Here is a 14,413-nt window from a genome sequence, read left to right on the forward strand (position 1 = left end):
ACAAACACTCACTCCGCCCTAGCAACAGCACAAGCGCACAATCGCGACGGCGCTCGTAACCCGCTCTTCACTCTCGAACCATGGAGCAGACGACGCCAGGCGACCCGCCGACAGCGCCGCCTCCTATCGGCATGACCATCGATACAGTCGAACTGTCGCAAGCTGTAGAGCAAATCGCAAGAGATGGTCATAGCCCGCGAGTTTCAGCGCCACCGACCCCGACGCTGCGCACTCCGTTGTCGCGTCGGACATCCACGGCGTCAATGAACTTGCAACCGAAGTCTCCGCGACCGCCGTCGCGTCGCTCGTCAAGCAGTATGAGCCTGAACAAGCCAGCTTCTTCGCCTGCTCTGCGCAAGAAGTCGTCGCGGGCTTCGCTAGGTGCGACTGATGAGCAAGAACAGAGCTCGACCCCTAAGCGGTCTATTTCGAACCTCATTGCTGGGCTGAGGGAGTCGCAGACACGGATGGAGTCTATTGAGGAGCCCACGCCCCTGACATCTGCGCAGCTAGCAGCGTCACACTTCACCAAGGAACTGCTTGCGCACGGAGAAGAGGGGACAGAGTCTGACGTCGTCGTTATACTCCACGATGCATGCTATGGACATCGATGGTCCCGCCTCAAAACCACCAAAGGCCAGCTCTCTTTGATCGTGGAGCGACCGGAGCGCATCAATGCTAGCGTGCTGGGAGCATCAACAGCGTATGTCAGGTTGGGTGGACATCATGAAGGCGGAGATCGCCCACCACATCCAAATCGCAGTGCCAATGCTCGTCCACCCTTCAAGATTCGCCGCACCGCCCGCGTCATTGATATCACATCTCCGTACGTGACTGCTGTCCACGGGACGGAGTGGATGGATGAATTGAGAGGAATGTGCAGCTCGGCGCCAGAGAAGCTTGCGGCTGGAGTCAAGGAGGTCGGGCGATCAGCTGGGAAGGAACAGCTGCATGATGGGGACCTGTATCTCGCTCCAGGGTCGCTCGATGCTTTTCAAGGGGCACTCGGTGGTGTCGCCGATGCTGTCGACGCTGTATTTGCTCCCAATGCCAGCGCCACTAAAGCGTTCGTCGCTGTCCGTCCGCCTGGTCACCATTGTTCAGCCGATCATCCAAGTGGTTTCTGCTGGTTGAACAATGTGCACGTAGGTATCGAATATGCTGCGCAGCTTTACGACGTGACTCACGCCGCCATCTTCGACTTCGATCTCCACCATGGTGATGGCAGCCAAGCGATTGCGTGGCAACGAAACAGCAAGAACAACGAGAAGCGACAGAACGCAAAGCCGAACAGCAAACTGAAGCTCACTCCAGATATTGGCTACTACAGTCTACACGACATCAATAGCTACCCTTGCGAATGGGGCGATGACGCAAAGGTTCAGGCAGCAAGCTTGTGTGTCGAGAACGCGCACAGTCAGTCGATATGGAATGTGCACTTGCAGCCGTGGAAGACTGAGGACGAGTTCTGGGTGCTTTACGAACAGCGATATCGTGTTCTGCTGGATAAGGCCCGAGTGTTCTTACAGCATCACAGCAACCGCATTCGCATGGAGGGCAAAGTTCGACCCAATGCGGCAATCTTCATATCTGCAGGTTTCGATGCTAGTGAATGGGAGGGCCAAGGCATGCAAAGGCATAAAGTCAGCGTGCCGACAGAGTTTTACGCTCGCTTTACCGAAGATGTGGTTAAACTCGCCAACGAGGTAGAAGGCTGCCAAGGCAGAGTCATCAGTGTCCTCGAAGGAGGCTACAGTGATCGCGCGCTCTGCAGCGGAGTGCTCAGCCACTTGTCGGGCCTTTGTGCGGCCCCTGTCGTAGCGCAGGCCAGCGGCTTCGACGAGCTCATGAATCTGAGCAACAAGATGAACGGGCTTTCTATGAATTCGCATGGGCTAGGCTCTGAATATCGATATGACAAGATGTGGTGGACCAGTGACAATCTGACAGCCCTCGAACACAAGATCAACCCTCCTCCGCCACCGCAAGCGAAGAAGTTTCGCGTTGGGCCCCAGCCCACGTATGCAACGCCTACAGAGTCGTTCGCCTACAAGGTAGTCGACACGAATAAATTCGCACGCTCCATATCTGGCACGATGCGCGACGTGCCTAGACCCGACCGAGCTCCAACCCCTCCACCGCCAGAGGTGGACTGGGTGGTCGCCACGCAAGAGCTATCGAAGCTTCTCATCCCACAGGACCGACAGACAAAAAGTTGCACTTCAGAAGAACTCACTGTCCCACGCGTCAAGAAAGAGTTGGCCCCAACTGCAGGGCGAGATGCGGCGCCATCTCGACAGTTGCGGGATCGGAAGGCCAAGGCTCCAGCCTATGCCGAGAGCACTCACAGCGATGAAAGTGCTGCTTCCAGGGCGGCGAGCCGCAATGAAAGCAGGGCAAGCAGAAGAGAGACTATTGACATCTTGCCATCACAAGAATCAGCGGCAACACAGCAGAGAAGGTTGAGTCGACGACTCAGTGCCGGTAGTGCTCTTACCGTGACCGACGCGCTTGTAGACAGTGCAGCGCCACCCGTGCCAGCTCTACCGGGAAACAGGCCCAGTGGCAGCATGAAACCTCCTCCCGTGCCTGCCCTTGTCAACAAGAAAGCCAGAGTGCCAACCAAAGGCGCTCGGGCTGTGCCGTCATCAACGAGTGCACCCAGCTCGCCAGCTGCAAAGTCAGCAGCCGCGGCAGCGTCTGCAAGACCAGCTGCAATCAGAAGCAACACCTCCGATAAACCTTCTGATGTTGATGGACTTGCCAATGGCGTCAAGAAAATCACACTCAAGGCACCGGCATCAAAGGAAGAGCACGAACGTAGACAGATGGAGAAGCTCAATGCGGACCGCCGAGCTCGAGCCTTAAAAGGAGCGGAGACGAGGAGGGTCAATGCTGCAGCCAAAAGGGCCGCGCAGTCTTCTGCGCAGTCCTCTGCACAGCCCCCGGCACAGTCGAACGCATCCAAACCAGCCTCCAACATACCTCCTGGAAACCACGCCGTCGAGCCAGCTCCGCCCGCAGTCATCGCTGCTCATGCGGCAGCTGCTCCCACAGGATTATCACTCCCGGCCATGTCCGCAAACCCAGCGACGTCTGGGCTTCCACTAGCTGCGATGGCCGAGACTACTCATGCGAAGGAAAATGTTGCGCCATCGTTGCTGGCCGATAAGACGGCTCTTGTCGAGCAATCTAGTTTCATTGGGCAGGATGCAGCTGATCGATTAGCGTCAGATGAGGTCAACCAGCTTCAGAGAGCGATCGCTCGTCCAGAGCCACAGACTGACAGCTCGCACTCTGTGAACGATGTTGCTAGCACATCCATTCCTAGACCAGCTGCCACAGCTGCGTTCACTTCAACGGGGAACTCGATGCCCAATTTGGTCAGTACATTATCGGAACCCGCGACGAGTGTTAGTCCAGCTAGCACTACCAACATGCTATCACAGCTCGCAAAACCTAGCCAGCTCCCAGTATTCAGCAGCACAGGTTATATACCTTTCAGTACAACGAACGCATCTCAGCAGGAGTCACGCACAGTAGTGGCGGCCGCCTCGATGCTAGATGTGCAGACGCAGCAGAAGCAGGAAGAACCACCAGAGAAGAGCATCTGAGATGTGCCCGACAGTCCGGCCAGATAGTTGAGCTTGACTATTTCCTTATGTTTGGGAAGGCTGCTTTGCTTGTACGAGATACCCCCTTTGCCGCGCTTCAGTCGTTCAATTGTTGTTGAATAGCAGTGTACGTAGTCTTTGAGAACTCGCAATGCTTTCATTGTCGCTATTGGACTCAGGGACGTTCCATATTCATTGAAACAACGTGTCAATGCGATTTCTCACATCTTGTACTGGAAAGTGGGACAGTGAAGTGTCGGACGTGAAATAAGGCACGTTGAGCCGAGGCCTCCCCGTATCGGGAAGGAACAGCCGGATTTGTTTATCGCGATGTTGACGATCGCGTGTCGCGGGCGCACATCTTGCGCGTGCACACGATTTGACCAGCATTGATTATCGCACACGGGCGCATACAGCTGGTTCTTCGACATCTCAAAAGTGAATTGCCATGCCACCCCGGTCGAAGGCCCGACCTGCGGCAGGCGCGGACGAGAGCGAAGACGACCTTCTTGCGACAACCGCGACCAAACGTGCGACCAACACCAAAATGCCGAAAGCAAAAGCAGCAGCACGACGGCTCAGCGGTACCAAAGCGACGGCCACGAAACGCAAAGCAGCGGCGCGACAACCTCGGGAAGCATTGAAAGACCGCACCAACCTCCAAGATGGCAACGAAACAGAAGAAGTGGACGACTTCGATGCTGAGGAAGCAGCGCCGAAGCCTGCGGTAAAGCGCGCAAAGACAACAGCAACGCGAAAGAATGGCAAAAGTGAGACCACAGCAGATGCAATCAAGAAACCAGCGAAGAATGCGACGGCTACGAAGCGAGGACGCGGCGCAAAGCGTGCACCTTCGCCAGACCAGATGATGACCATTCCAGAGACTCAACCTGAGCCAGAATTCGTGGAAGATGTGGAGCAATCGATCGAAGTTGATCCTGAGAGTATGGACATTGACAAAGAGCCTACGCCGCCACCAACGCGTATTTATGCGCAACGTGCGCCATCAGTGCCAGTACAGCCTCTGCTGCCACGACCCAGTGCGCGCGGAGATCTGCTGCAAGTACGACCGAGTGGGCGCGCAGCTTCAGCACAACCGACATACCAGCCTGTGCGCTCGCGATCAGGAAGTGCGTCGGCTCCAGAACGACGAGGCGGTGATCCAGAGCTTCGCAGACAGCTCAATGAGATGACCAAGAAATACGACAGTCTGCAATTGAAATACGAAAGTTTGGAGGAGATCGGAAAGACCAGCGCAGAAAGCAACTTCGAAAGACTAAAGAGAGCCAGTGATCAAAAGGCCAAGGATGCACAGGATGTCATAGCAGCGCTCAAGAAGGAGCTCGCTGAAGCAAAGAAATCGTCTTCTACCGGGTCATCGGAGACCACAAGTCTGCAGAAAGACGTTGCCTCGTTACAAGCTGCGAATCAAAAATTGGAGGCCGAACGTGATGAGCTGAAGGACAAGGCGAAGCTTGCGGAAAACGAAGTCAAATCTTTGGAAGCGAAGCTGAACGCAGCACGACAACAAATATCGAACACTGCGCAGGAAACGAAGATCCTCGAAGCGGCGGCGAAGAAGAATAGCAACATCTCGATCAACCAGTCCGAGGCGCAAAAAGTGGCCAAAATGAAGGAGAATCTGTACGCGGATCTGACGGGACTGATCATCAGTGGTGTAAGGCGGCACGAAGGAGAAGATGTCTACAACTGCATTCAGACTGGCAGGAATGGGAGTAAGTCGTGTTTCCAGTGTTCTAACCTTCGCAATACTAACAGAGTCCAGCTCTACAATTCCATCTCTCAGTCAGCAACGATGCCACGACTCCTAATCCGAAGACTCCTTCCGGCCTCAGCCACGAAGAGGCGGAATTCGCCTACGAGCCAGTTCTCGATGAGAGCCGTGACCGTGAACTATTGGAGCTGCTGCCGGACTATCTTACCGAAGAGATATGCTTTCCCCGCAACCATGCTCAGCGATTTTACGGCAAGGTTGTCGAGAGCATGACCAAGAAGATCGTCGTCGAGGATGACTAGTTGCGTTTGCCTATTATACCCAAGTGCAGGACAAGGATGTTGCAAGAGGAACGGAGTGTATGGTGTTGTCTTGGGAAGCGACAATCTTGTCATACAGGAGACAAGTTGCAGGATTGACTACAGGCCGCTGTTTGGCACTTCCCTTTTGTTACGAGACGAGATACCTATGTTACGCGATCAAGAAGCACTTATGCTACTATTGTTGGCAGTCAAAACGCGATCACATCCCGGCCCTCGCTTTCCCGATCTTCCCGAAAGATGCCAACAATCTCAGCACTTACTCTAGCTCCGTTTACTAGATTGAGTACTCGGCACTTGGCTGTCTAACATTTGTGAGGGATAGTTGGTGTTAGACTTCATTCCAACCGGAAACTATATCTAATTTATCCAGAGACGAGTAGAGCTGACTCGGCACGGGGTAGACTACCGTCATTTACCCTGTTTCAACAGATCGCACGGCGCGCATGGCTTCTCTTACACGAATAAGAAACCTTGACAGAGTTCTTCTTTGGCGTCTGATACGGAAGTTTGCTCCGACGCAGAGGTATACGACCGTCACTACATACGTGCGATGCATAGGAAAGCCTGGAGCTATGGCTCTTCACAAGCATATATGATGGTCGTCCAGTACTGGATCGTCTGGAACGTCAGTCCAACCAGACTCTGCCGATTGTCAACTAGAGGGTGCACATGAAGCGTCGCCTTGCGGGCTATAACATTGGCATTGATAACAAGTTTTCCTACGGAAGTGTGGACACTGCGATAATGTCCTCCCATAACAACACCACGCTCGCACCAGCGCCAAAGTCCGAGCCCCAAGAACCACGCAACAGAAGCCCAGCAGTCAAGTCAGAACAGAATGAGTCCCGTCCTCAAAAGCCGCCAATCCTAAAATCAACAGAAAGCGCGACACCAGTAACAAAATCCTTGGTGGAGAAGCACCTCGAGAAGATATCACTAGACATCGCACACGCCGCGAACACAGGCAACTTCGAGGGCACAAACTACCCTTGGACACCTCACTGTTCTCCCAATTTTGTGTTGGAGGCTGATCTATTCCCGGCCCACGACTGGGGCCACGACCTCACGAGCCTGAAAAATTGTCTCGAATGGCAGAAACAGATGTACGCCGAGAAAGTGAGCTGGATGGTGGAATGCGGAGAAGTGAACGCGCACGCAGATGAAAATACCGGAAGAGCATTCGTGTTCGCCAAATATTTTCTGGGCGGGATAGGGTCTGTGAGGGTCGAGCATACGAATGTTATGGAATTCGCCAGGTATGGGTCGAAGGAAAACGGTGTGTGGAAGATGCTGGCTATGTCGTCGTTGAGAGGACAGTCGCTGAATGATGGGAGTTGATGATTGCGAGTTGGTTGTGGGTTAAGACATGGTCTTGGTTAGTGCTTAGAGTTGCGGATTAGAGGTGTCGGACAGAGACTTGGTGATGGATGTCTTCATGATATAATGGAACCTCTTGGCTCTTGCTCTACGGCACGGTACCGGACGGATCGGCCCCAATGACTTGACGAACAACCAGCAGGAGCATCGCAGCAGAGCATCTGTCGGCCCACTTCTTCTCATCTGCAACACCGGCAAGCCGAAAGACGATCCGGCTGTGTTGTTGTCCCGGCATCATTTCCTGCGGCGAGCAGCACAAGGTCACAAGCGCCTGCCCGAAGAAGCGAAGCCGGATTTTCCGTGAGGCCACGAGTCAAACACCAACACCTGCGACCTATAACCTGCTTCCCTCTTGCGCCCCACGTATCAACTCAGCATTTAGGAGTCGTCACCGAATTAGCCGCTAGACGATATACAGATACAGTTGCGCTTGCCATTGTCAAGAGACTCAAGACTGCATCTTCCGACAATGCTTATTTACGCCGGCATGGACATCGCTCGTATTCACAGGCACTCAAGGCAATGCATCTACCTAGTCTTGAGACACAACAGGTGAAGCAACACTGTCAGCCGCGTCGAAAGTTGGCAGCGAACAAGATGGGGAAAATTCAGTCTGCCAATTCTGTTGGGATGCACACGCTTACAAGATGTCTGGTGTGCCAGTCCGCTCTACAATCAAGAACGTTAAAACAGCCAGCCACTAGTCGACTATTTAGTCTAGTCTGCTGCAGCCATCGGCAAACGTACGCAACCTATTACTTGCGTACAACTCTCGCTGAGAGCGGCAGGGGCTAGATACGTCGGAAATCCTCCGGCCGGGAAACTCTGATTTCAATGCCGATGTCCACAAAGGTATGTGACAGGCCATCGAGTCAGTGTATTGGTCAGATCTTCGAGCATGTAAAGAGGCTGTACGCCCAACTGCCGGGCATTTAATCTATTTAGCTCTACTACGGTCCACCTTCGCCGCTGCAACCATATGGCGAGTGAACGATGAGAGCAATCGTGCTGTGGACCCTTCTCACCTGCTCCAGCTATGTCACAGCATCTCTCCGTTTCGACAACCCCACGAGGCAAGTGAATGAGACCTCGCTCAACGAGCTTCCCGGATGTGCACGTACGTGCCAGCAAGATGAACTCACTCGACTTTCATGCACGCTCGCGGCCGACTGTTATTGCCAAGGCTACGGCAGCGAGGTCTTCACAAGCATCAACTTATGCGTGCAAAAATCATGTCCGACACTGGCAGACTTGATGCAATGGCAACGGTTTCGTGCGGAGACATGCAACATCCAACCTCGAAATCGCGGACTGATGCAAGACCTGGTGACCTCTCTTCTCTTCGTCGCTGCAACGATCTCTATGATCGGACGACTCCTCAGTCGCTGGCAGCGTATGGGTGGTCCTGGTTTCTGGTGGGATGACTGGGTAAAGTTAGCAAGTCGCATGTGACATTGCAAGGACTGACATAAATGCGTATCTGACAGACAATTCTCTTCGTATGGGCCTCTTCCATTCAGATGATCGTTATCCTGGTCCTCAAGAGTGACGACGATGCAGCATGGGACAGCTGGGCCGTGACCAAGGATCTTCGAAAAGTCGCCACGCTTTGGGTTTTCTCCAGCGCGCCGTCCTATTTCATCGGGACGTTTGGCGCCAAGGTATCGTTGGTACTGCTGTATCTACGCGTGTAAGCTGACTGATGACTTCAAGAATTCCCTTGAATCCAAGCTAAAATATCATATACAGGGTAGCAGACAACAAGACATTCCGACATGTGTGCTGGGTGACGATCTTTCTATGTATGGCCGGACTGTTGGGTTTCACGATTGGAGCTCTGGCAACCCTTTGGCCTCTCTACTATTATGAAGGAGATACTGCCATTCCACGACAGAAGCTACTCGGCATCAACTTCCAGATCACTGTCTTTGCCATTGCAGCGTGCAATATCTGGCTCGACTTCGTAGTGTTGCTTCTTCCTCTCGGCCTGCTCAGCCGTGTCCGTGGTATATCACGTCAGTGGAAGATTTGGTACGTACTGCACCAGCAATGCTTTAGCGTCTAGTTGCTGACCAGTCGACAGGATCTCCGCCATCTTCATAACTGGGTTTGCCGCCACAGCCATCTCTATCGTCCGCTTGGTCTACATCTTCCCTCTGCGAAACTCCACGAATGTGTCTTGGGACTTTGGTTGGTTCGGAATGTGGTCAGAGGTCGAGGTCCACGTGTCTACCATCTGCGCCAACATGCCTCCCATGGCCGGTCTCCTGCGACGTCGCTGGATCAAGAGTCATCGACGCGCAGCGTCCGAAGATGTCAGCGCATTGAACACTGGCATGGTTTGCGTTGGGGCCAGTGCAACAACGGATTCTGGCAGCACTCAGCCAGCTGCGGATGATATCGAGGTGTCACGAGCAGAAGCCATGAGAGCCTTGGAGGTAGGAAGCTTGGATCGAGGCGGCAACGACGTTTCCACTGATCGCAGCGGTGGAAGTTTTGGTACTGATACGGAGAAAGGTCGAAACTTCAACAACCTGCCAGTCGTCCACGAGGCTCGTGATGTTATGAAAGAACGATGACATTCAGGTCTGCATCAACAAATTCGGCAAAGCGTTCGGCATTCACAATGATGATATGGGCGAAGTACAACACGTCCGGATCTTCGACGATCTGCACACCTCACCACTGATTTGGAATGCAACGGACAAGTTGCCGAGAGGGAACTAGTCAACATGCACAACCTTCAGTCGGACTAAGGGCTATCTCAAACGACCCAGCTAGGGAACATCGCCAGCTGCGGCATCTTTGCCACACTGCACCAGAGACTTCACTGTTCTCCCACGTGGTCCATCTCGAGCGAGGCACTCGATGGGCAGCAGTCTGGAAACCGCTGGAGATTTCTCCCTTGGGATCTCTACCTTGCATAGTCATCGTCGCGATTGCACAGAATGATCAGACTGGTTACCGATCGCAGAGCAACGGAACATGCGACCCGTCTGGTGAGGCTGTTGGATCTCTGGCTTGGCACGGTTTCACGACAAAATCACATCGCGGGCCAATAGACATCGCCCTCGCACGATCGCACCCAAACTTCACTGCTCGAGCAATTCGACACAGCCTCGGTCCTCATCGGGTCATCTACGGACCACGATGGCCATAAGCTGACTTCAACGCCAAAGTGTCAATCTCATACGCGGGCAGTAGCAGCCTCAGATGCGATTTCCTATCAGAGCCTAGGTCCCAAAATTTGCAAAAACACAAAGGAGGCATTTGCAATGGAGCCCAACTACAACATCACCACATCGGGCTTGATAGAGCTGTCTCTTCTTCAACCTTGCCCATCTTGAGACATTGGTGCTACTGCAATGCAATCCTACCCATCGGAGACCTCACCGACTTTGCCATATCGGTCATGTCCCCGGGTAGCGTTCCAGTCGCCTTATCCTCGCTTAGGAAGATGGACTTCACATCCTGTGCAACATGATGAAGCAAAGGCGAGTGCTCGAGCGCGAGCCGACGAATGGGACCTCGCTGTGCGAGCAGAGCTGCTTTCTTTAGTAAATTGCTGGCTTGAGACTAGGCAGTTGTGTGTAGTCGATCAGATCTCGGAGTAGCTGGGGCTGTTTGAAGATGTGACTTGAGTTTATATATAAGAGGTGTGAAGACGGTAGCTTTGTTGATTGCAGACACAGACTACAATTCAATCGCTACAGCTTCAGTTCAAGACCACACAAACATTCTAATCCATCAATCAAAATGGTTGCATTCAACTTCGGCGCCTTGCTCGCATTGGCCTGCTCTGCCAGCGCAGCAGTCATCGAGAGACAGGCTTCTTGCAGCAGTTACAGTATGCTCCAACGATTTTGCATAAACACAGCGGCATGACCTCTGACATTGTACAATAGCCATCATCAACACCCGCGGCACCGGAGAACCTCAAGGCCCAAGCACAGGCTTTCGTACGATGAACTCCAATGTCCAACGCGCAGTCTCCGGCGGCAAGATTTACAACACCGTCTATTCTGCCGGCTTCAGCCAAAACTCTGCTGCTGGTACCCGCGACGTAAGTCACGACACGTTGGAATAGGTTGTCCCACGTAGCAAACTGACATGGAAATTCCAGATCGTCAACAAAATCACATCCACTTTGAGAACCAACGCCAACGAATGCTTCATCTTGGAAGGATACTCTCAAGGTAAATCATCAACGAACCTCACCACAGCAGCATCACCAAAAGAAAACCCCGAAATCTGAACAACAAACTAACCCATTCCCCTCAAAAACCCAGGTGCCGCCGCAACAGTCGACGCCCTCCCCCAACTCACCGGCGCAGCCTTCACCGCCGTAAAAGGCGTCCTCCTCATCGGCAACCCCGACCACAAAAGCGGTCTCGCCTGCAACGTCGACAACAACGGCGGAACCACAACCCGCAACGTCAATGGTCTCTCTGGTGCTTTCTCTCAAGGTATCCCTCAAAACTGGATTTCCAAGACTTTGGATGTTTGTATTCTTGTAAGTTTCACTCGGAAGACCCCAACCATTTTTGCTGCTTTTGCCTTTTTCAGGTGTTCTGTGATCACAATGTGCTGACGTGTCGTCTAGGGTGATGGCGTATGCGATACGACGAACGGTAAGCAAAACATGACCGACATCCCAGCAGCACAGTAGAATCCGAAAAAGCCTTTTTCACAGTACATTGCTGACTTGATTGAACGTACTGCTATAGGTCGTGGAATCAACGCTGCACACTTGCGCTACGGCAGCGACGCACCAACCCAGAATCTCGGAACACAGTTCATCACTGCTCGTTTGAGAGGTACTTCTTAGGTATGAACACTTCTATCTTGGCGGTATCAGTCGAAGCCCATCACGAAAACGCAAGACAAGCAAACAAACAATCATTGGAAATTTTCGGAATGGGGGAAATAGACGTCACGGTTGCAGTGGTGTTTGATGATGAAGTTGGTACAAGAGTTCAGTCGGTGTCGGTGTTAGGGTCTGTTCTGTTGTATTCCATTCATTTTAACAGGGTAGTCCCTGCCTGTCACAAGAAAAACAAGAATTCGAAGCAATCGAAAGCTCTCCATTCATGAGAAAGTTCCGTGCCGTACCTGACACAGCACAGCAGAGCTCATCGTTCCAGACCTTACCATCCATCGTATGATGACACACTTCGAGCTACAGCATTGTCTGTCGCTCTCATCAGCTCACAAGCTGTCGTGTATTTCTCCGATCCAATAGAATCCATGTAACTTTTCGCTTTGCTGCAGTGAGGATCAGGCACAAGGACCTGTTTCTTCAAGGATTGCCCCAACTTCTTTCGAACAAGGTTGTGTTGCTTAACTTAGTTGCAAAGACAGAGCTTTTCAGCCAAGGATGATGCTAAATCCGGGGCAGACACGAGCAGAACAGGTACAAGGTTGCAAATGGGGGACAATAATACAGGAGTGCCCAGTTGCCCACAGACCTTTCTTGCTTTCTCCGAGGTCAGCCTCCCGTATTTTCTGTCCATCGTTACTTTCTCTCTCCTAAGTGCTTCTGTTCATTAACCTTTCTAGTCAGGATACGGCATTCCCATCAGCCCGACGTTCGCTTTGCGTGAGCATGGCTACGACTCGTAATTTGGTATACTTTGTAATATGGAGTTGTTCTTGGTTTGCCATTCGAGGAGGCGCAGCGCCAAATCCAGCACATAATGCAGCAGGACTATCGTTCACACCGGCGAATGACCAAGAGGATAAGCTCGACCATGAAATTCTGGCTGGTCCGGTCGACAATGCCCAGGCGCTGCTGCAAGACTTGCATGGGCGGTATCTCTCGACGTTGTCAGATGTTTTGGGTGAGGGCTGTACGGAAGAGAATATCATCGTGCGAAAGGAGTGGTGAGTTGGCATATGGGCGAGGCGGCGCCACGGCAAATGCTGATTGATCGCTTAGGAGCGACTTGACTCCCGATGAGCGACGTGAGTATATTGACGCATGCAAGTGTCTGCATGATAAGCCGTCCAGAACGCCCAAGGATGCTGCGCCCGGTGCCAAAACCCGATGGGATGATTTTGTAGTAGCGCACATCCTGGCTTCGGACGACGTTCACCGATCGCCTAAGCTGCTTGCATACCATAGGCTGTATCTTCACGAATTGGAGAAGGCGCTTCGAGACGAATGCGGATATACTGGAGGTATGTCGTTCGCAGTATTCCAAGGAGGATAGCAAGCTGATGAGGGTCTTCTAGGACAACCATACTGGCTCTGGTCTCGCTTCTATGGCCAGCCGATCGATAGCTATCCTATATTTGATGGGTCAGATACTTCACTCAGTGGGAATGGAAAGGAAGATACTCCCGAGAAAGGCTGCTACTGTATCACAGAAGGGCCACTGAAAGATTGGAGAGTGCATCTTGGGCCAGCAGCAGGGAACGATGCATGTACACAGAACCCACAGGATGACGGACTTGGACTCAATGACAGGTGCCTCGAACGGAACTTTGACAAGAAGTACCTTGGGAACTTGACGTACGACAACGTCACATTCACAATCAACAACTTCAAAGGTGAGTTGGCTTGTGGTGTGTGGGAAGGTGCCTCTCTCTGACGCCGAAGCAGATATCGACGGTTTCGGCGTGTACATCGAATCCTGGCCGGTTGGCGTCCACCAGCTCCCACATGTATTCATGGGCGGGACGAATGCGGACGTGCCGTCTGCTGCGAGCGACCCATGGTTCCCGTGCCATCACGCAGCTCTAGACTTCATCTGGATCCTTTGGCAGAGCATAGACCTGGACAATCGAACGCTCGCGCTGGGGAAAGCAGAATCGTATGCAGATTTGCGGAAACGGAGCCAAGGTAAGTCGGCGCCTCCATTTGTGAGGAAGTATGCAGCCATAGCTGACAGTGCGCAGCGCCGCCAGCGACAGGCATTGGCCTAGATGATGATCTCAGTATTTCTCCGTACTTTGACAAAGTGAAAGTGCGTGATATAATGAGCCCGACGGGCGGACACCTGTGCTATAGATATGAGTAGCGTAACGAGATATTGAAGTCAGTGCATCCTACCGCGTCTGGGTCGTAGCATGGCCGATGTTGTCTGAAAGATGGTGGGATGTCGCGTGCGAGAGGTGAGAGGAGACAGATTCTGGCGATGGAAATGCTTGTTTCTTGGTGAAAGTAGTTAAGTTAGTGGCTGTGGCGGACTCAGTGGCTGGCTGACTCCGGAAACCCCGTCCCGGCCCTCCTTTCCATCCACAAACAACATCATCAAAGTAAGGAGCGTCTTTGCCGCCGTGCAAGAGCAAGTCAACGGTGAAATCGGGGGCGAGACGCGACGCCCCTGATCCTGCAAGGCTGTGATGGCAACGGCAGCAAT

At 52.8% G+C, this 14,413-nt stretch overlaps 6 protein-coding genes across 6 annotated transcripts; all 6 read left to right on the top strand.

Annotated features, from left to right (window-relative positions):
* Positions 1–80: 80 nt before the first annotated feature.
* On the top strand, positions 81–3,614 carry RHO25_005807 (uncharacterized protein; the record flags this gene model as incomplete). The annotated part of the gene is made up of 1 exon (XM_023596683.2): positions 81–3,614. One exon carries the CDS (start codon positions 81–83, stop codon positions 3,612–3,614), a length of 3,534 nt encoding a protein of 1,177 aa, XP_023451924.1.
* Positions 3,615–4,062: 448 nt separating this feature from the next.
* On the top strand, positions 4,063–5,651 carry RHO25_005808 (uncharacterized protein; the record flags this gene model as incomplete). The annotated part of the gene is made up of 2 exons (XM_023596684.2): positions 4,063–5,350; positions 5,401–5,651. 2 exons carry the CDS (start codon positions 4,063–4,065, stop codon positions 5,649–5,651), a joined length of 1,539 nt encoding a protein of 512 aa, XP_023452358.1.
* A 765-nt stretch (positions 5,652–6,416) lies between these two features.
* RHO25_005809 (uncharacterized protein) lies at positions 6,417–7,010 on the top strand (the record flags this gene model as incomplete). Its single annotated transcript, XM_065602703.1, has 1 exon — positions 6,417–7,010. The coding sequence occupies one exon, from the start codon at positions 6,417–6,419 to the stop codon at positions 7,008–7,010; it is 594 nt and encodes a 197-aa protein (XP_065458775.1).
* Positions 7,011–8,363: 1,353 nt separating this feature from the next.
* On the top strand, positions 8,364–9,628 carry RHO25_005810 (uncharacterized protein; the record flags this gene model as incomplete). The annotated part of the gene is made up of 4 exons (XM_023596685.2): positions 8,364–8,477; positions 8,537–8,739; positions 8,799–9,080; positions 9,133–9,628. The coding sequence occupies 4 exons, from the start codon at positions 8,364–8,366 to the stop codon at positions 9,626–9,628; spliced, it is 1,095 nt and encodes a 364-aa protein (XP_023452357.2).
* A 1,177-nt stretch (positions 9,629–10,805) lies between these two features.
* Positions 10,806–11,863, top strand: RHO25_005811 (uncharacterized protein; the record flags this gene model as incomplete). The annotated part of the gene is made up of 5 exons (XM_023596686.2): positions 10,806–10,896; positions 10,955–11,112; positions 11,173–11,245; positions 11,339–11,562; positions 11,777–11,863. 5 exons carry the CDS (start codon positions 10,806–10,808, stop codon positions 11,861–11,863), a joined length of 633 nt encoding a protein of 210 aa, XP_023452360.1.
* A 791-nt stretch (positions 11,864–12,654) lies between these two features.
* On the top strand, positions 12,655–14,071 carry RHO25_005812 (uncharacterized protein; the record flags this gene model as incomplete). Its single annotated transcript, XM_065602704.1, has 5 exons — positions 12,655–12,932; positions 12,988–13,229; positions 13,284–13,601; positions 13,654–13,893; positions 13,950–14,071. The coding sequence occupies 5 exons, from the start codon at positions 12,655–12,657 to the stop codon at positions 14,069–14,071; spliced, it is 1,200 nt and encodes a 399-aa protein (XP_065458776.1).
* Between the last annotated feature and the right edge of the window lie 342 nt (positions 14,072–14,413).

The sequence above is a fragment of the Cercospora beticola genome, chromosome 4, assembly GCF_033473495.1.
Source record: "Cercospora beticola chromosome 4, complete sequence".
NCBI lineage: Eukaryota > Fungi > Ascomycota > Dothideomycetes > Mycosphaerellales > Mycosphaerellaceae > Cercospora > Cercospora beticola.